The sequence below is a fragment of the Callithrix jacchus genome, chromosome 19 (genome assembly GCF_049354715.1).
Source record: "Callithrix jacchus isolate 240 chromosome 19, calJac240_pri, whole genome shotgun sequence".
In the NCBI taxonomy this organism is placed as follows: domain Eukaryota; kingdom Metazoa; phylum Chordata; class Mammalia; order Primates; family Cebidae; genus Callithrix; species Callithrix jacchus.
Window position 1 is genome coordinate 22,773,663 of NC_133520.1, and position 20,829 is coordinate 22,794,491.

General features: G+C 45.0%; 1 protein-coding gene across 1 annotated transcript; it reads right to left on the reverse strand.

The window, feature by feature from the left end:
- Positions 1 to 2,094: 2,094 nt before the first annotated feature.
- Positions 2,095 to 2,575, reverse strand: LOC100400251 (cysteine-rich protein 1). The gene is given in 2 exon segments (XM_003735232.6): positions 2,095 to 2,394; positions 2,397 to 2,575. Coding segments are annotated over 2 exon segments (231 nt in total). The 5' UTR covers positions 2,512 to 2,575; the 3' UTR covers positions 2,095 to 2,278.
- Between the last annotated feature and the right edge of the window lie 18,254 nt (positions 2,576 to 20,829).

A 20,829-nucleotide genomic window follows, 5' to 3' on the forward strand; every position in this document is an offset into this window, starting at 1 on the left:
TCCTTTTTTACAGACCAGTAATTGAGGCACAGAGATGTTAAATACCATGCATGAGGTCGCAGGGTTGGTAAGTGGTAGAGATTGGATTAGAACCCAGGCAGTCGGAGGCCCAAGCACAAGCTCTGAAGCACCATACTCTACTGCCTCCCTAAACAACCCAATCATTCCCTAAATAATAATTGTTACTATCTGCTGAGCACTTTCTAGGAGTCAAAGTCCGTACCAGTGCATCTCAATCAGAGTGATGTTGCCCCGGGCAACAGGTGGCAACATCTGAAGACATTTTCCTACATCAGCACTGTAGTGAGGAATCTACTGGCATTGAGTATGTAAAGGCTGAGGATACTATGAAGCAGCCTACAATGCCCAGCACAGCCCCTACAGCAAAGAACTATCCAGCCCAAAATGCCAATAGTGCCAAGGCTGGCAAATTCCGCTCTATCCTGGGCACTTTACATTTTCTTATTTAGTCCTCACAATTGTCCTATGAAACAGTTACTGTTACTCTTTTACAGAGAAAAACCTAATGCTTAGACTGACATTAAGTAATTTACCCAAAGCACAGAGAAATGAATGAAGTGGTAATTCAAACCAAGATCCGTCAAATTCCTAAACACTTTTTGGGTCCAGGCACGGTGCCCGTTGATTTGCATATCACATAGAGTTCCCTACAGCTGCTGCAACAAATTACCCCAAACTTGATGGTTTAAAACAACAGAAATGTAGGCGGGTACAGTGGCTCACACCTGTAATCCCAGCACTTTGGGAAGCTGAGGAGGGCAGATCATTTGAGGCCAGGAGTTTGAGACCAGCCTGGCCAACATGGGGAAACCCCATTTCTACTAAAAATGCAAAAATTAAGCAGGCATGGTAGCACACACCTGTGATCGCAGTTATGTGGGAAGATGAGGTACAAGCAACACTTGAACCTGGGTAGCGGAGGTTTGCACTCCAGCCTGGGCAACAGAGAGAGACTGTCTCAAAAAGATTTTTAAAAAGAACATTCTCTTTATAAAAATAAAGTAAAACAACAGAAATGTATTCTCTCATGTTTCTGAAGGCCAGATACTTAAAATTAGTATCCCTGGGCCAAAATGAAGGCATCAGCAGGGCCACGCTCCCTCCAGAGCTTCTGGGAAATAACCCACACGCAGCCTTTCTTGGCTTGTGGCTACGTCCCTCCTGTCTTCAAGGCCAGAATCTTCAAATCTTGTCTGCTCCGTCTTCACATCAGCTTCTTCTCTGTGTATGGCCAAATTTCCCTCTGTCTCCCTCTTATGAAGATTCATGTGATCGCATAAAGACTTACCCAGATAATCCAGGATAATTACCCCATTTTGACGTAACTTAATCACATCTGCAAAGATCCTCTTTCCAAATAAAGTAAAACTTACAGGTTCCAGGGATTAGATCAGATCTGATGTCAGATCCTAATCCCTGGAACCTGTAAATTTTGGAGGCCGTTTTTCAGCACACTACACATGTCTTCCCAACAACACTGCAAGATCATTATATTATGTACATTTTACAGATATACCGGGCTGTGTGGGAGATGATCCACGCTCTAGATGTGTAAGACCGAGTCTACGACCTCTAGAAGCTTACTTTGTCAGGTGAGGCAAAAACCTTTGCAGGAACACCTACCACACACACACGCACACACACACACACCTGCACACACATGCACACGCGCGTACGCACACGCGCACACACACACCCCCCATCAATTGACCTGACCAGATTTAGCCTTAAAACCATTTCTAAATTTGAAAGTATTTTTCATTGTACTATTTTTTAATTGCATTGCATGTTTAAAGTGCTCAAAATTACTTTTAAATCACCTCTGTTAATTTTATTTGCAAAGTGAAGACATTCTTGTAATGCAAAAAAACTGTTCCCAGGTCTATCTGTAACTTAACTCTGATTTTTTTTTTTTAAATGAGCTTTCTGAAGTCAGGGACTGCACCATAACTTAATATATCAGTACCTTATGTTTGTTCTACCTTTTAGTTTAACGTTTCATATTGACCAAAGGGCTTTGGTCAGCATTAGTTCCTATGCTCGACATGCTAAATCGGGGGAAGTGGAAGTGACTTTCTTTTTTATTTTTTTTATTTTATTTTATTTTTTTATTTATTTTTTTTTTTCCACGTGTTCAGGTTTATTGAGGGCATTAGGGGCTACAAGGGAGCCCTGGGCATCTGGGGACGAGGCCTGGCATTTGCGGGACAGTGAGTGGCCCAGCCAGCAGCCAAGGATGGGGTCTCCGCCACCCGGTTTACTTGAAAGTGTGGCTCTCAGCTCCACCCCGCCCAAAGCCTTTAGGCCCAAACATGGCGGAGTAGCAGGGATGGTTGCAGTAGGGTTTGCCTTCGTGCTCAGCGTGGCCGCCGAGGTCAGCGTCTTCCCACATTTCTCGCACTTCAGGCAAGGCCGATGCCAGTCCTTGCCCAGAGAGGTCACCCTCTCAGCGAAGTACACCTCCTTGTCGCACTTGGGGCACTTGGGCATGGCAGCTCCGGGTTCGGTGCGGGTGTTGGCGGCTGGGGCGGGAAGGGCTGCAGGCGCGAGACTCAGTGACTTTCTTTTTTAATCTCCATTTGCCAGATGTGGTAAGTGAAACATCTGCAGCTATTCCTTTTTATCATGCCGTTCCCAGACAGCTCCAAGGGAGAGTTCTTAGAACATTTCTTCTTGTTCTGCCTTCTACCCTCAGGGGATACAGCTCTGGACTCTTTAAAACACAGGTAACCCAGCAACTTCTCTGATGCTGGCAAGGCTCTTTCATTCACTCATTCAAGGGCCAACAGTAGTTGAGAGCGTCCTATGTGCCAGGCACTATGGAGATGGAATGGGGAGCAAAAACAGATGAAAACCTGTTGACACTTCATATTAACCATCACAGATGCCTTGTGAATAAACCCTTTCTCTGCTGCAAAACTCGAAGTCTCAGTGACTGGCACATGGAAAAATGAGCAGAATAAGCCGTCTTTGCTATCAATAGTGAAGACACTTGTGAGGCAATCCCAGTTCAGAGGCCTAGTTTTTCAACATCTTTTCCCCAATCTTTTCGATTCTCCCATCCACATCTAATTTGTGTGTGTGTGTGATTTGACTTGCCTTTATTAAATCCTCTGAAAGCTTTTAGGTTAGTTTTCCAAAGAAATTTTTTGCACATATAAATTAAATTTTGTAAGTCTAGTAACAAGTCCAACTGGCATAATCAGGTTTAGGAACAACGGATTTTTATAAAAAAAAAACACACACACACAAAAAGTTCATATCGACTATGGAAGCAAAAGCATGCCAGGTGCTAATAGGCTGCGGGCAGTTCTCTTTTACAGAGGGCCTGGGAGTAAAGGTCAATTAGGTGACTGTGCTAAGCAGAGGCTGAGTAAAAGGGCCTCTACCAAACATTTGCCTTGAAAGTGTTAAGCAAAAACTCCCTGTAAGCCAGCGATGGTGGCACGGCCTATAGTCTCAGCTGCTCTGGAGGCTGAGATGGGAGGATCACCTGAACCCAGCAGTTCAAGCCTGCAGTGAACTATGATTGTACCACCGCACTCCAGCCTGGAAGACAGAGCAAGACGCTGGCTCTAAAAGTAAATTTAAAAATTAAAAACTCCTACAGAGGACATCTTTTTTTTATTTTTTTGACGGAGTCTCACTCTGTTGCCCAGGCTGGAGTGCAGTGGTGCATTCTCGGCTCACTACAACCTCTGCCTCCTGGGTTTAAGCAATTCTCTGCCTCAGCCTCCTGAGTAGTTGGGATTACAGGTGCCCACCACCATGCCTGGCTAATTTGTTTGTATTTTTTATAGAGATGGGGTTTCACCATTTTGGCCAGGCTGGTCTTGACCTCCTGATCCTGTGATCTACTCACCTCGGCTTCCCAAAGTGCTAGGACTACAGGCATGAGCCACTGTGCCTAGCCTGAGGACATCATTTTTTACTAAGCTCCCGTACTGGGCCCCAATAGACCAGACTAAAAATCAAAATAGAGTCACCTATGCTAAAGTTCCATGTCACCAAACCTAAACTATGTTGTCATCTAACCTTTCAAGAAACCAGAAGAGAGAACAGCCAATTTCCCAAATGGCCAGTTTCATTCTTCAAAGAGCCTTCTACCAGAAGACCTGGACTGAGCTGCCAATCCTATCCCCTCTGAGCCAGGGGAACTGGCCTATTCCCTGCTCTCTGCCAACTAGTTGTCCTGTTTATATGGGAGGAGTCATCCTTCAACCAGGCAGTCTTTGTGTGATGGCATGCATCTCAGTCATAAGCATCCACCCTGGGCTGAGGTTAGCTGGGGTATCTTCCTGTCTCAAACTGCAGGGTCAGCAGGAACCTCAGTTTTACTCCGAGGAGAACAATTTAGCACATTATTATTATAGGTAGGCCAACACAGGTTCAGTATGGACTAGAATAAGAAATTCCTGGGAGATCGAGCCAAGATGGCCGACCACTAACAGCTCAGGATTGTAGCTCCCAGTGAAAGCTCAGAGAACGAGACGACGCCACATCTTTAGACGAATTTTCGTCACTCACCGATTAGCCGATTCCCAGTGGAGGAGCCCCACGGGTCGCCATCGCGACTCTTGTGGCCGCTGCAGCGGTTTTGCCGGCCTCTCGGCGCAGCAGCTCTTCATGCAGAGCCAACGGGACTGCTTCCCCTACTGACCAGAGTTTGGAGCTCCGGGAAGTCAGAGCCGCTTGTTGCGGACTCAAGAGGGAAGCCAGACCAGAGATTCCCGGGCAGAAGAGCACCATCAGTCTTATCGCTGCTATTTAGGCTGCCACAGTGGGTTGCTCGGATCCCAACACTGGGAATCAATAAGTCAGACGTCAACTCAGAAACCTAATTAGAAAGGCGGTTCATCTACAATGAAGGGAAAAAAACAGCCTAAGAAGGCCGAGTATACCCAAAATCAGAACCCATCAGCAACGGAACAAGCCCTGATGGAAAAGGACTCATCAGCAGCAGAACAAGCCCTGATGGAAAAGGACTCATCAGTAACGGAACAAGCCCTGATGGAAAAGGACTGTGTTCCATTATCTGAAGTAGGCTTTAAAAGGTGGATGATAAGAAACTTCTGGGAGTTAAAGGAACTTGTTCTAACCCAATGTAAAGAAACTAAGAACTTGGAAAAAAGGTTAGATGAAATGTTGAAAAGAATAGACAATATAGAGAGGAATACAAATGAACTTATGGAGTTGAAAAATACAACACGAGAACTTAGTGAAATATGTACAAGCTTAAACAGCCGAATGGATCAAGCAGAAGAAAGGATATCAGCGGTCGAAGACCAACTCAATGAAATAAAACGACAAGAATAGAGAAAAAAGGATAAAAAGGAATGAGCAAAGTCTCCAAGCAATATGGGACTATGTGAAAAGACCTAATATACGCTTGATTGGTGTACCTGAATGTGACGGAGAGAATGAATTCAAGCTGGAAAATACTCTCCAGGACATTATCCAGGAAAATTTTCCTAATTTAGCAAAGCAGGACACTATTCAACCCCAGGCAATACAGAGAACACCACAAAGATATTCCTCAAGAAGACCAACTCCAAGGCACATAATCGTTAGATTCACCAAGATCGAAATGAAGGAGAAAATATTAAGGGCAGCCAGAGAGAAAGATCAAGTTACCCATAAAGGTAAGCCTATTAGGCTTACAGCAGATCTCTCAATGGAAACCCTACAAGCTAGAAGAGAGTGGGGACCAATATTCAATATACTTAATCAACAGAACTTTCAGCCCAGAATTTCATATCCTGCCAATTTAAGCTTTAAATTTGAAGGAAAAATAAAATCTTTTAGGAACAAGCAAGTACTCAGAGATTTTATTACCACCAGGCCTGCTTTACAAGAACTTCTAAAAGAAGCATTATACACAGAAAGGAACAACCAGTATGACCCTTTCTAAAAATACACCAAAAAGTAAAGAGCATTAACATAAAGAAGAATTTTTATCAACGAAAGGACAAAATAGCCAGTTAATATCAAATGGCAGCAACCCTAAATTTAAATCGACCAAATCTCCCAATCAAAAGATACAGACAAAATCTAACGGTATATCCAAAGATATACATAGACTCAAAATAAAGGGTTGGAAAAAAAAACGTACCAACCAAATGGAGAGCAAAAATAAATAAATAAAAAGCAGGAGTTGCAATTTTCACATTTGACAAAATAGATTTCAAAACTACAAGGATACAAGGGTAAAAGGATTAATGTAATAATAAGAGATCTTAACACCCAGATACATAAGACCCATAATGAGATTTAGATTCAACGAGACAGAAAATTGATAATGATATCCGGGACTAGAACTAAGATCCAGAACAAATAAACTCAATAGAGCTCTCCATTTTAAATACACAAAATATACATTATCCACAAAAATCTAACGATATATCTAAAGATATACAAAGACTCAAAACAAGGGGATGGAAAAAAACCAACCAAATGGAGAGCAAAAATAAGTAAATAAAAAGCAGAAGTTGCAATTCTCACACTTAATAAAATAGATTTCAAAGCTACAAGGATGCAAGGGTAAAAGGATTAATGTAATAATAAGAGATCCTAACACCCAGATACATAAGACACATAATGAGATTTAGATTCAACGAGACAACAAATTGATAACGATATCCAGGACTTGAACTCAGAGCCAGAACAAATAAACACAATAGAGGTCTCCATTTTAAACATATAAAATATGCATTAACCACTTTAAACACTCAAAATATTGATCGGCCATTATTTCAGAATGGTTTCTGAAACCCATTCTAGGAATGAAGTAACATTCCTTTTTCCCTCTTTTTCTTTTTTTCCCTCTAAAAAAAAAAAAAAAGGTTGACACTGACATTGTCTAAACTCCACTATGAGGTAAAGCAAAAGGATCAAGTCTCCTACACTGAGTTGAGGTAGTAGAAAGAAAAAAAAAAAAAAAAAATTCCTGTGAGTATTTAAGACAACAGCAAACTTTAGAGAGATTTGAAATCTGCACACAAGCCACACTGGGCGATACCACAAACCCCTGAGACCAAAATCACCATCCTCTGCCGTCCTGTGCCTGGGCCACTAGGGACTGCTCCTGGGAAATGGCTGAGAAAAACAGAATTATGTTAAAATACTTTGTAGACCAAGGAGTGCTAAACAAATAGAGGAGATTATTTTTATTTATATTCACATTATTGTGTTAACTGTGGGTTTCCAACTAGATGGAAAATTCTTGAGAACAGAAACAATGTCTTAGCCAGACATGGTGGCTCATGCCTATAATCCCAGCATTTTGGGAGGCCAAGGCAGGAAGTTTACCTGAGCCCAGGAGTTTGAGACTAGCCTGGACAACACAGTAAGACCAGATCTCTAAAAAAATTAATTAGCTCGTCGTGATGGTGTGCACCTGTGGTCCCATGAGCCCAGGAGATCAAGGCTGCACTGAGCCGTGAAGCTGTGATCATGCCACTGCACTCCAGCCTGGATGACAGAGCAAGACACTGTCTCAAAAAAAAGGAAAGAAAAGAAACAACGTCCTTTTAATGTCCTTTTTTGGGCTTGCTTTCTTCCTTCCCTTCCATCTCAGCCCTGCACTGAGCATACCACAGCTGCTCCATAAATACAGCGGTCCTGAGGATGATGAGGAGACCTTAAGTGTTAAGTCAAAGACATCTGGATTTGAATGAATCTCCCAACTGAAATTGATGAGGGAAATCCTCACAGACCCCTCCTCCTCTAAGCCCCAGAGGGCCTGTAATTGCCAGCAAAATCTGCCATTCTCTGCGACAGGCCTTGAGACTAACAATGAGGTTTTCTGTGCTGCAGAAGGAATGTGAGGAGGGACCCAGAAAGTCCAGACAAGCCCTGGGAGGCGGGAACAGAGAGCGAGAGAGAGGCTAAGTCAGTTTGCAGAAAGAGAAGGAAAAGGTGCCCTGTAAAGGTCGGCTTGGTTCTTGGGGTGGAGGCTGTGTGTGTGTGTGTGTGTGTGTGTGTGTGTGTGTGTGTGTGTATGCACATGTGTATGGTAGGGGGAGATCCACTGCCCTGCCTGGAGGGGCAGCTATTGGGGGTAAGGAATGAGGGATGTGTCTCAGCAACAGGTCAGTAGAGGATACATGTGGTCCTCTTACTCTATCCATAGCAGGCACACAGTGCGTATGTTTAATCCTCCATGAAAATACAGTAGTGGACCCTACTTATTCAGTCAAAAAAAATGCACGTAATCCCAGCACTTTGGAAGGCCAAGGCAGGTGGATCACCTGAGGTCAGGAGTTCAAGACCAACCTGGTTAACATGATAAACACTGTGTCTACTACAAACACAAAAATTAGCCAGGCATGGTGGCTCGTGCCTGTAGTCCCAGCTTCTTGGGAGGCTGAGGCAGGAGAATAGCTTGAACCCAGGAGGCAGAGGTTGCAGTGAGCCAAGATTGCACCACTAAACTCCAGCCTGGGTGACAGAGCAAGACTCTGTCTAAAAAATTAAATAAATAAATAACTTTTAAAAGAATACAAAAGAGAAAAGAAAAAACAGTGAATAAAAGGTGGCTGGGCAAGAATAGGGTAGCAGTTTTAGGGGTGAACGTGGAGTTCCAGAGAGTGTCAGGGGACTGGAATTAGAAGGTGGAAAGGGAGTGACTAGAGATACAGCTGGGAATTAGGAACTGGATCCTCCTACACGTTCTTCAGAAGATTGAAGGGTGAGAATTACTCTTCAATTATTTACTCTGTTTCTGTAAGTGCTTCTTCAGATGTGACCCAGCTCCAAGTCAGAACTGTGGGGGTCAGGATTCTACAGGGTTGCCTTGGGCGAGTGGCTTTCATTTGTATTGATTAATTTATATCTGTCACTTTGCAAAAAAGTGACTTGAGGTGAGGCAAGAACATTTAATCTCTCTGAATCTCATTTTCTTCCTCCGACAAATTGGGTTCCTGACACCAGGTGAGAGGTGTCCAGGTGTCCTGGTAACCAGGTGTGAGGCTGTGGAAATTAAATAAGAACACGTGCAAAGCACCAGCACAGTGCCTGGGACCCAGTAAACCTCCAGAGCTGCCGGCTTCTCCAAAGTAACTTGTCATTGTTCCAGCATGAAGAAATGATAAAGGTTTGAGGTGATGTATATGCTGATTACCCTGATTTGATCATTACACATTGTATACATGGATCAAAATATCACATTGTACCTCATCAATATGTGCAATTATTATGTATCAATTAAAATAATAATAAAAGAAAGAAAAAATTGGAAACAACCCAAATGTCTGTTAATTGCTGAATGAATAAACTGTGGGTTTAAAAAAAATGCCAAAACTTGTCATCTAGTGGAATCCTGACTGCTCCAAATGGGTTAACAGGGTAGGGGTTCCCTGAAAGCAGAAGCCCTCTATAAATACGAAATGTTACTGGTGTCTTTAGTATTATCTTAAAGTGCTTTGCAGACATGAAGCTGACAACGGAAATGTAATAATAGCTTGTCCAAGAACTTCAAGTATTCTTATGCATTACCCAAAGCTCTCTGGCATCTGAGGAAAGGGGTTGGAGAGGGAAGGGAGGCAGTTTTAGTCTTCATCTCTTAAAGATGCTGTCAAAGGACGGAATGACTCGTTGTGTCTACTTTTACCTGAAACACTCGGGCTCACAGGAGGCCAGCCCCATTCCCTGGCTGGGAAGGGATGGGACTGGGGCTTCAGCCCACATATTTGGACTAAGTAGGTGCTTTTTGCACCATTCAGCACAGCCTAACAAGCAGGTCACCAGAGCGGTACAGACCAGGCTGTAACCATAAATAGCCACACAGACACAAAAAGGAGGGCTTGATTGTGCATTTGGCCCAGGGCTTGCCTTTCCATCTGCCAGGGCTGCTCTGCAAAATGGGGAACCAGAACAGAACCCAGCTGGACCCTTATTGACCCAACAATTACATTTTCCGAGAAAACATCCCAGCCCAGCCGGTGGCTCAGTTGTAGCCGACCCGTGACAGAAGCCACTACAGCCCTTTGGGCAGACCGCAGAGGTACTCACCCCCCTTAATCACCCTTTCCCCTCCCTGCTAGCCTCTGCTCCAGGGAACCTCTTGATCTCATTTAAGACTTTTCCCCAGGGTCAAAGACGTGTGTGAAATGAGGTCTCGAGTTCACTTGTACCTGATTTGCATATGACTAGCATATTTCTGCATAGGCTTTGAGACAGTCACTTCTCTCTCTTCCCAACCCACCCTCAAATCCTGCCCTTCCTCCCGGGCCAGGAAAAGCCTGCTTTTGTCCCCATGTGTCTGACAGCCTCTTGTGTGATCCCTGTGCCTGAGTCCCAGCCATCACCCAGCAGGTGCAGCCTCATCTGAACCTGTCACTGTCTCCCAGCACACTCGCCTCCCTAGCCACCTACGCTTACCTGCTTTCAAAAATGCCCTTAAAGAATCCTTTGTTTTCCCCATCAATTTCTTCAACACCTTCTACTTGAACTTGCTCGTTTGGCTTTCCCTTAGGAGCCTGATAGGGCCCAGAGTCAGGGCCAGGCCCAGGCCTGTCTCATCAGTATTCCAATCAGGTGCTCCTGTGCCCACCGTCAGCAGTGAGTATGCAGCGGTGGGCAGGTGGGCAGCCCTGGCCTGGCCCCTCACCCTCTCTTCCCTTGCAGCCCAAGGTCTTCGCTGACACTGTCCTGGTGGGCCCTGCACAGCTAGTCTCACATTTTAATAGGCACTCAGCCCCCAGAATAGATACATCATCTAACAAAACATGAGGCAGGAGTCTCCCAACCCTTACCCTGAAGGATTTAAGGGCAAAAGAAGAAAGCTATGTCTTGGCTTGTTACGCTGCCAACACTCAGCCAAAGGCCCTGTGCTGGGCTGGAGCAGAGAGCTCTGGAGAAGAATCCGCCCTCGTCAAATTACAAATTACATATCCCCTGCCTCCACCCAGGCCTCACTTCTTGGGCCTCAAAGAGCACAGAAGTGCTGGCCCTAGATCCCCTAGAGAGGCTTCAGAGAGGATTACCAGGATTATTCAAACAAGACGATGGATGTGAGGCTGCTCTAAAAGAAAAGGCACCCCGAACAGGCAAACTGCTATTATTACGACTATTATGAAGGTAAAATGTTCTGCAAGCTTAAAAGCTAACAAGGGAGAAGAAAAATAACCAAAATCCTTAGGCCGGGCGCAGTGGCTCACGCCTATAATCCCAGCACTTTGGGAGGCCGAGGCAGGTGGATCACGAGGTCAAGAAGGTGAAACCCCATCTCTACTAAATATACAAAAAAATTAGCTGGGCATGGTGGTGCGCGCCTGTAGTCCCAGCTACTCGGGAGGCTGAGGCAGGAGAATTGCCTGAACCCAGGAGGCAGAGGTTGCGGTGAGCCAAGATCGTGCCATTGCACTCCAGTCTGGGTAACAAGAGCCAAACTCCATCTCAAAAAAAAAGAAAGAAAGAAAAAAAAGAACCAAAATCCAACATGCCCTGAGGTGCGCTATCCTCTTTTCTAAGTCCTAATACTATTAACAACAGAAAAGGGGTTCTACAGTGCTAGAATCTATAAACCTCTATCCTTCCACAGTGTGCCGTCTGTAATTTGCTCTCCGTAAGAGAGTGTGAGCTAATGGGGTACAGGGAAGGAAGTGCCGTTAAGGCGCCCAGGGAGACTTCCCCAAGCCAGCCCACCCTGGGCCCCTGTCTGAGAACAGGGCTTGACCAAGTCCAGAAGCCTATTTTCTGCTATTTAGAAACTTCCTTCAGCAACAAAGAGCTTTCTGTAAAAGACTGCCCACTGGAAATAGGATTTCTCCCTCCCTCTTTGTTGGCTGGTGGGTGATGAGGTTGAAATGGCTCAGTGATTCAGTTCAGCCATCACCACCACCTGACTGTGACCATGCCCAGCTCCTCCCCCTCAGTGCCTCAGATCTGAAATGATGGCCCCTTTACCCTGCTCTAAGGCCTGGAATGAAAGACAAATGGGACAGATATCCTAAAAGTCTCCATCTCTTCTGAAAAACATCTGCAAAGAGTAATAAAAACTGAGGCTGGGGTGTGGTGGTTCACGCCGGTAATCCCAGCACTTTGGGAGGCCAAAGTGGGAGGATTGAAGCCAAGAGTTCAAGATCAGCCTGGCCAACATAACAAGGCCTCATCTCTATAAAATGTTTTTTTTTAAATTAGCTAGGCACTGTAGCATTCCTATAGTCCTAGTTACTTGAGAGGCTGAGGAAGGAGGACTCCTTGAGCCTGGGAGTTGGAAGCTGCCGTGAGTTATGATCATGCTACTACACTCCAGCCTGGGTGACACAGCAAGACCCTGTCTCTACAATAAAAAGCAAACAAAAAAACTGCAGGAGGTGCAGACCTTCATTATCCAGGTGTGTGGAAGCAGGTGGGGAAGTCAAGCTTTGCCCTCAGCCCCCAGGAACACTGGGGAAAATAAATGACCTTGAACTTGGCATTGCTGAGCCTCCTGGGCAGGCAGTGTGTGGGCTCTAGGGTAGTGCTGAGGGTGAACTAACCAGCTTCTACCTAGCAGCCTTTGTTCTCCCCAGAGAGTGCTGATGAAGTTCAAAGATTCTCCTTTTCACTCCCTCACTGGGCCAAGTAGATGTAGCAATGGGCCCCAACCAGGGGTTGTCAAAGCAGAAGGGCCTGATATAAGTGAACCTTCAGGAGCCCTGGCTACAATCACTGGCTTTGACATAGTAATTAGCCGAGCCCAGCAAGATGCAGGCTTTTCAAATGACTGTACTTATGTTTGTTATAGGATTGTTCAACATAACAAAGCTTTCCAGTCTATAATTATCTAAATGAACTCTTTTTATTTAACATGCGCACACATTCCTTTGAGGAATAAAAGTAAAACCAGAGCCTTCACTTCCAGGTGGGTGTCTGCAAGGGTTCCTTTTGGTGTTCTCCCTACCCCGCAGCTGTGTAGGCCAACCTGTGGATTGGATCCAGTATAAAGAGTCTCTTCAGAGGACGTCCAGAGCCTTCAGGTGTTAATTGAGCTAATTTAGCAGAAGGATGACACTTGCAATGAGAGCAAGTGTCACCAAGCTATGAGAGTTCCCGTTCTTACACACCGGTGGGACCTCCCTCTCTGAGATTGGTGTTTCTAGGGGCACTGCTGTTCTCACCCTTGCTATGATGGGTTGTATGTGAAATAGCAAACTTAATTACAATGATCCTGGATTCGATCATTGTGCAGGCTGACTCTGTCACCCCCCACACATATGGTGGTGGGTTTTGCAGACATGCAAATTAGGCCACCCTAATATATTGATGTAGATAAGATGAGATGCCCTTCCTTAGGATGCAGGCAGCTCTCATGGGTTGGTATTGTCAACTGAAGAATGCTGAGGTTCATACAGTTGGAAAGGAGAGCCTTATTTCTCATAAAGGGTGGTAGCCTGCAGGGTGGACATTCTGACAGGATAAGAAGCATAGCTTCCAGACAGAAGCCAGAAACAGATACTCCAAGGAAGGGGCACAAGACTTAGGAGTTTAGGCTGAGGGTGGCTGATTATACACATTCAGTATGCTGGAGGAGGAGTCATGAATATTTATGAAAAGAAAAACGTGCTCATGCACAATTGAGCTTCATGCCCCTTCATGGGACCCATGTGCAAAAAAAAAGGCTGTGTCAGCATGATCTGAGGGTGAAGTTTTCTACCCTTTGACATCAAAAGTGAGGTAGAGGACATGAAGACCCTCACTGAGCATTCTCCGTAGACTGGTCTGGACCACTCTGTGGTTGGTGGTCTTTTATCAAGCGAAAAAGGAGGGGCAGTACCAGGTGGTTGGTTGGTATCAGTGTGGAATCTTTTGAAGGGCTGATTTATATTCAGCTCTCAGAAAAGAAAGCCCAACAGTGATTAACAAGGGAGGGGGCATAAGGGAGGAGGTGTTGTCTCCCATTCTGTCATGGCTGAGAACTCAGTTTGCAAGATTACTTGGCCAAGAGCAGGTCCCTTCAGTTGGTTGAGGGGCTTTGGATTTTATTTCTCAGCATTGTGTCATAGTTCGTATTTTCCTCTACAAAAATATACTTTAGTCTCCCTTAGAACAGAACCAAACCTCTGAGAGCAGTGCGATGTCTCTCAGTGCTTCTCACACTCCCCCTTCTCAACAAGACCCTTCATGAGTGGGGAATAAACCAGACCCTAATCAGATAGTCCCCCAGCCAAAGACAGAGTTACAGAGCTTGTAAACATATGGAGTGCAGGAACCATGCCTGGCTTCCTACATCACTAGCATGAGATCTTCTGCAAGCAACTGCACAGGGACTCAAATGATCTGGATGATAATGGCAGAACATGTCCTCTAGCAGAATCCTATATGGTCTGGGGTAAGGCTGGCCCAAAATTGGCCAATCATTGTACCACATGCTCCTGCTATAGTGATTGGTTTAGGAAAAGATGTGTGGCCTAATTAGAGCCAATCATAGGCTTTTCTGGAATTAATTTACAAACACCGAGTGAGACTAAGATTTGTTCTCTTTCAGCTGGAGTTGCCAAGCCAGGTGGCAGCCATAGTGCCTGCATACAAGGAAGGGTGGGATAAGCCAGGTGGAAAGAAAGAGAAGAACACATTGAGAACCTTATCTGAGCAACTGAATCTAGTTTGCCTAAAGTAACAACAGCCCTGTTAAATAAGCAAATGGAAATTCTATTTCTAAAGGAGTTAGTGTGGTTTTTCTGTCAAACCCAGACGTTCTGATAATATCATGGTTGTATATTTATGCTATTTCCATATTTTCTCATGTTCACACAGGCAATGATTAGTAAGTGCTCATTTACTTACTAAGCAAAGGTGATATACAGTAGCTCACATTTTTCTGTACCCACAGTTGGCCTCACAAGGCATCTAAGCTAATTTGAATGGGTCCAGCCATAGGACAGAGTTCCAGGGACTGCAGTTTCCAGACCACCTCCCCACTTTGAAATGTGTCCCTAGAAACCGTCCAAACTACACAGTCTTCTTACCTATTAATTTATTAACTGCCACCTTGGCCAACCAGGTTTATATAGATTAAAAAGAGGAAACAGGCCCAGCACACTGGCTCATGCCAACATTTTGGGAAACCAAGGCAGAGGGATTGCTTGAGCCCAGGAGTTTGAAAACAGCCTGGGCAACATGGTAAAACCTTGTCTCTACAAAAAAATACAAAAATTAGCTGGGTGTGGTGGCACACACCTATAGTCCCAGCTACTTGGGAGGCTGAGGTGAGAGGATAGCTTGAGCTCAGGAGGTTAAGCTTGCAGTGAGTGGAGATCACTGCACTCCAGCCTGGACAACAAAGCAAGACCCTGTCTCAAAAAAAAAAAAGAAAAAGAGGAAACCCAGCTTGTTGTCACTGTTACAGTCACCAAGAACCTAATGCCAATAGTCACGATCACAATCATGGTAAGAGCATGCATTTATAATTCTCTAGATATGCTAAGGCATGTTACTTCCTTGGTCTAGTTATTTAATTCAAGAGATTCAAATGTCCTCAATTCACCAGCGGTCATCAGACTGCAAATTGATTTAACCAAAATTCCAAAGAAATTGCTTAAGGAAACAAAAGGACTAGTTATTAATTTAGAATAAGAAATATGACATTTAATATCTAATTGACAAGAGGGTTAGACAATTTACTTTGGCCACTCTGAATATTGTCTTCATAGTAAGAAAAACGACTGTAGAAATTTAATTAAGAAGACCATTGGGTAAATATGAAACAAGATGAATGATCTTGAATGGTCATGTTGCCTATTTTCATCAAGCTGGAATAATCAGATGAATCATGCTTGTCTAGTGGTCAGACAGTCATTTCTGCAGGTCAGAGCACCGTCTCCATCAGGGCTACAGACTTCTTAAGAAACTCTTACATATTCATACCACAGGTCGCTCTCTACCTCCTTCTCTGTGTATTTAAGCTGCAGCCATCATTCAGCATGATTTTAACACAAGATTCAGAAGAGGGTGTCTACCTGAAATAATCAAAAGGATCAGAATTCTTTTTTTTTTTTTCATTCTGTCACCCGTGCTGGAGTGCAGTGGTGAAATCACAGCTGCCTGCAGCCTTGACCTCCTGGGTTCAGCCTCCCAAGTAGCTAGTACTACAGGCATGCACCACCACATCTGGCTAGTTTTTTTTGGTTTTGTAGGGAGAGGATCTCACTATGTTGCCTGGGCTGGTCATGAAAGCCTCAAATGATCCTCCCACCTCAGCCTTTGAAAATGTTGGGAATACAGGCATGAGCCACCCCACCTGGCCTTAGAACCCCCTTTTTTTTTTGAGATGGAGTCTCATTCTGTCACCAAGCTGGAGTGCAATGGCATAATTTCAGCTCACTGCAACCTCTGCCTCCCGGGTTTAAGCGATTCTCCTGCCTCGGTCTCCTGAGTAGCTGGCACTATAGGTACACGCCACCAAGCCCAGCTAATTTTTTTGTATTTCTAGTAGAGACGGGTTTCACCATGTTGGCCAGGATGGTCTTGATCTCCTGACCTTGTGATCTGCTGGCCTTGGCCTCCCAAAGTGCTGGGATTACAGGTGTGAGCCCCACACCCTGCCAGAATCCAATTTTAAAGAGTTTATTCAAGGGAAAAGCTGGAAATGGCTCTTAAGGAGACTCTTTCAGAGAAACAGTCAGTGTTCCAAATTTAAAAGTTACATGGTTGCTTATATAGGCAGAAAACAAAGAAATTTAACAGGATTACATTTTCTATTCAAAGCCGGTTTATGAATTACAACAATTTCGTTAGTTACAGTCTGTTTTCTTTACCCTGCAGCTTGTTTTCATTTCCTTTCCAATTTAAAAGAGTATGTTTAACATGCCATTTTAAGACAATGTGATAGCCATGAAGATTATGTAAGAAACTTAAGAGGGAACTGGGCTCTCGGTGGCTTATATCTGTAATCCCAGCACTTTGGGAGTGTGAGATAGGCAGATCACTTGAGATCAGGAGTTTGAGACCAGCCTAACCAACATGGTGAAACCCCCATCTCTACCCAAAATACAAAAAATTAGCCAGGCGTGGTGGCAGGCACCTGTAATCCCAACTACTCAGGAGGCTCAGGCAGGAGAATTGGTTGAACCTGGGATGCGGAGGTTTCAGTGAGCCGAGATCACACCACTGCACTCCAGCCTCGGTGACAGAACCAGACTCTATTTCAAAAAAAAAAAAAAGTAAGAGGAAAGCGAATCTATAATGAAGATAAACAGTGAGGAGGAAAGGGAATCTTCCCCGGTGCTCTTAAGCCATTCACTACATTTTATAAAACAATGCAGCTAAGGAAGCAGGCTCATCTATAAACAAATAAACGGGCCGGGCGCGGTGGCTCAAGCCTGTAATCCCAGCACTTTGGAGGTCGAGGCGGGTGGATCACGAGGTCAAGAGATCGAGACCGTCCTGGTCAACATGGTGAAACCCCGTCTCTACTAAAAATACAAAAAATTAGCTGGGCATGGTAGCCTGTAGTCCCAGCTACTCAGGAGGCTGAGGCAGGAGAATTGCCTGAACCCGGGAGGCGGACGTTGCAGTGAGCCGAGGTTGCGCCATTGCACTCCAGCCTGGGTAACAAGAGTGAAACTCCATCTCAAAAAGAATAAATAAATAAACAAAGGTTACAGCTGCTTGTCATATGACTTAGGTTCCATAATTACATTCCTTTTTTTTTTTTTTTTTTTTGAGACTGAGTTTCCATCTGTCACCCTGACTGGGGTGCAGTGGCTCAGTTTTGCTCACTGTAACTTCTGCCTCCCAGGTTCAAGCGATTCATGCCTCAGCTTCCCGAGTAGCTGGGATTACAGGCATGTGCTACCATGATGGGCTAATTTTGTGTATTTTTAGTAGGGATGGGGTTTCACTACGTTGGCTGGACTGGTCTCGAACTCTTGTCCTCAAGTGATCTCCCTGCCTCGGTCTCCCAAAATGCTGGGCTCACAGCCACCGCACCCAGTCAGATTTCTTTAAGGCTCCAAATAGAGTTCCTACAGCTTAGATTTTGAACGACTTATTTTCACAAGGGCAACCAAGAATGAGAAGGATCTGGAGCCCACCTCTGGTGGACATTGCTGGTCGCCTACCCAACACCCACTTCCTTCCCCACTCCTGACAGAACTCCAATTTAGTTCTGCTCTCACACTTACCCAAGCCAATGAGGTGCATGGCTCCTAGGAAGTCAGCCTCAATTTTGTCAACTGAAAAAAAATCCTGAGATTTATAAATTTAGAAAAGGAGACTTTATTTCTTATGAAGGCTTACAACCTGCAGGCTGGCCGTCCCACAGGCTGGGAAGTATAGCCTCCAGCAGACCCTGAAAGTAGGCACTTCAAGAGGGGAGGGTGAAACAGGGATTTATGTTGAACAGGTTGGCCAAGTATACATATTCAATAGATTATAAGAGGAGCTATGAATATTCATGAAGGTGGTCCTAACATGTGCACACTGAATAAACATGCATGTTACAGATGACCCATGTTCATTTAGAGGCAGGGTCTTAACACTTAAATGGGTTACAGTTGGGCTCTATATATCAAAAGGTGAAGCAGAGATATGGGGGCACTCTAGTGCACAGCTCTGTAAACCAGCCAGAATCAGCTCATGGTGAGTGGTCTTTTATCAAGAGAAAGTCACAGGCATCAGTCTCTTGTCCAGTCAAAGCTGTAGTTATGGCTGGAGGAACAGGGTCGTCAGGATCTAGCAGGGAGCTATGATTGTTTCCATCTTGCTTATGTTGAGGCCAGTGCTTGTTCAGCTGCTGGAAAAAAAAAGATAAACCTTGTGATAGAATATAGCTTATTCTTGAGAGTATGTTTGGAGGTCTAGCAGGGGAGCATGGCTACTCATATACCCTGGACCAAAGACGGGTCCTCCTCCTCTTGGAGCCAGTGCACAACTTTGGGAGGGACGCACGTGGAGCGAGAAGGAGGAAGGGGACTCCCACCCAGCCAGCCGGATCAGCCAAGTCAACCCTGGCCATCCATGGGGTAACAGGTCTCACAGCCAGATCACCCTCACATCTGAGAACATAGTTTATTTTTATTTATTTATTTTATTTTTTATTTTTGACAGAGTCTTGCTCTGTCTCCCAGGCAGGAGTGCAATGGTACAATCTCAACTCACTGCAACCTCCGCCTAGCGGGTTCAAGCAATTCTTCTGCCTCAGCCTCCCAAGTAGCTGGAATTACAGGCACCTGCCACCAGGCTCAGCTAATTATTTGTATTTTTAGTAAAGACGGGGTTTCACCATGTTGGACAAGCTGTTCTTGAACTCATGACCTCAGGGGATCCACCCTCCTCAGCCTCCCAAAGTGCTAGGATTACAGGCATGAGCCACCATGCCCAGCCACATAGTTTATTCTTTAATAAACTCCGCATGTTTAACCCTTACCTGGCATGGCCTTAGTGTATTTTGGTAAGTTATTGCCAGAAGTAGTCTCTTCTGTCTGTCTTGTAATCTCTATTTTAACATGAGTGCTAGTCAGTTGTTGCATCTAAACCTCAAAAAGGAGGTGTCATGAGGCTTGTCTGACCTCCTGTCCTGTCACAGCTGGGCACTGTTTTTAAGATTTCTCTGGGTTCCCCTTGGCCAAAAGGGGGTCCATTCATTTGGCTGAGGGCCTTAGGATTTTATTTTCCACTTGCATTTTTTCCTGTGAACATTCTCCTTCTTACTGAGGCTGAACTGTGGCTGCCATCTTGCACCAGCCCTGAAGACGAAGCGTGTGCCCAGAGGAGGCTGAGGGAGAGGCTGACAGAGAAAGGAAAGCCAGAGGCCTGGGTGGTGCCCAGCGCGCCATCCACCTCTCCCTCCGGACTTAAGTATGCAGGTGAAGAAATCAAAATATTAGTACTCTACCCTGAAACATATTTCGTTGACATATTCTGAAGTGGCCCTGCAAGGCTGTTTGGACATTTGCATCTGTAGATCCGTAGAGACTCTGCATTACTGCAGCCAGCCCTTCCTCTGTCTGGAAAGATTAACTGAGATTCTGACACCTGCAGGTCTGAAAAGAAGCGTCTGCCATCTGCTCTTTCTGAGGGCTGCTCCCTGTGAGGCTTCCTCTCCACAGCAGGACTGCCTTTGCTAGCCAAGCCACTTCCTTTCTCCCTCCACTACCAGTCTTGCCACCGAAACCTGTCTGGGGCCATGCTCTGAGCCCACATTCTCTCTGTAACCTCCATGTGGTACCTAAGCTTCTGCAGCCCGCTGGGGGATCGGGTCTTCATTCTGAAGCTTCCTGTGTGTACATGTTAAACACATTCATATGTCTTCTTTCCTATTAGTCAACCTGCCTCATGTCACTGATTTTCAGCAAACCTTTAAGGGGCCAAGGGCCTTAACTCCTTCACAGGACAATAGCTGCCTTTATCGTGTAAGTGAGCAAAGCTGTACTTTTCGTTACTAGCGGCCACGGGCAACTAACTGAAACACTTCGTCACTGGAGGAACATTTGAAGAGACAGGCGTGTTGGTTTTGTATCCTAAGGCGGAACACAACAAGCTTATCTTCTTTAATAAAGTTATCTGACTAGACTCGGAACCAAGATAGGTGGAACGAGGAGCCTCACAACCAAATCTCTAGTTAGCTGACTCGCAGACATCAGTCCTTCTCATCCATAAAGCCTCTCCAACCCCAAGAGAAAGGGGAAAGCAGGGAAAGGTAAGATAATAAGACTGGTGCTTTGAATGTGGCTCTTGCTGTGAGTTTTAGAAAAAGGAAAAGAAAAAAGTAATAAAATAAGACAGATGCTGGGAAGAGTTTGAGAGTTTTGCACAGGATGGCTTGGCCGTTGGGTTAGATTGTCCCTCCAGTGGATGTGTTGGGGAGGCGGGGACAGGCATTGG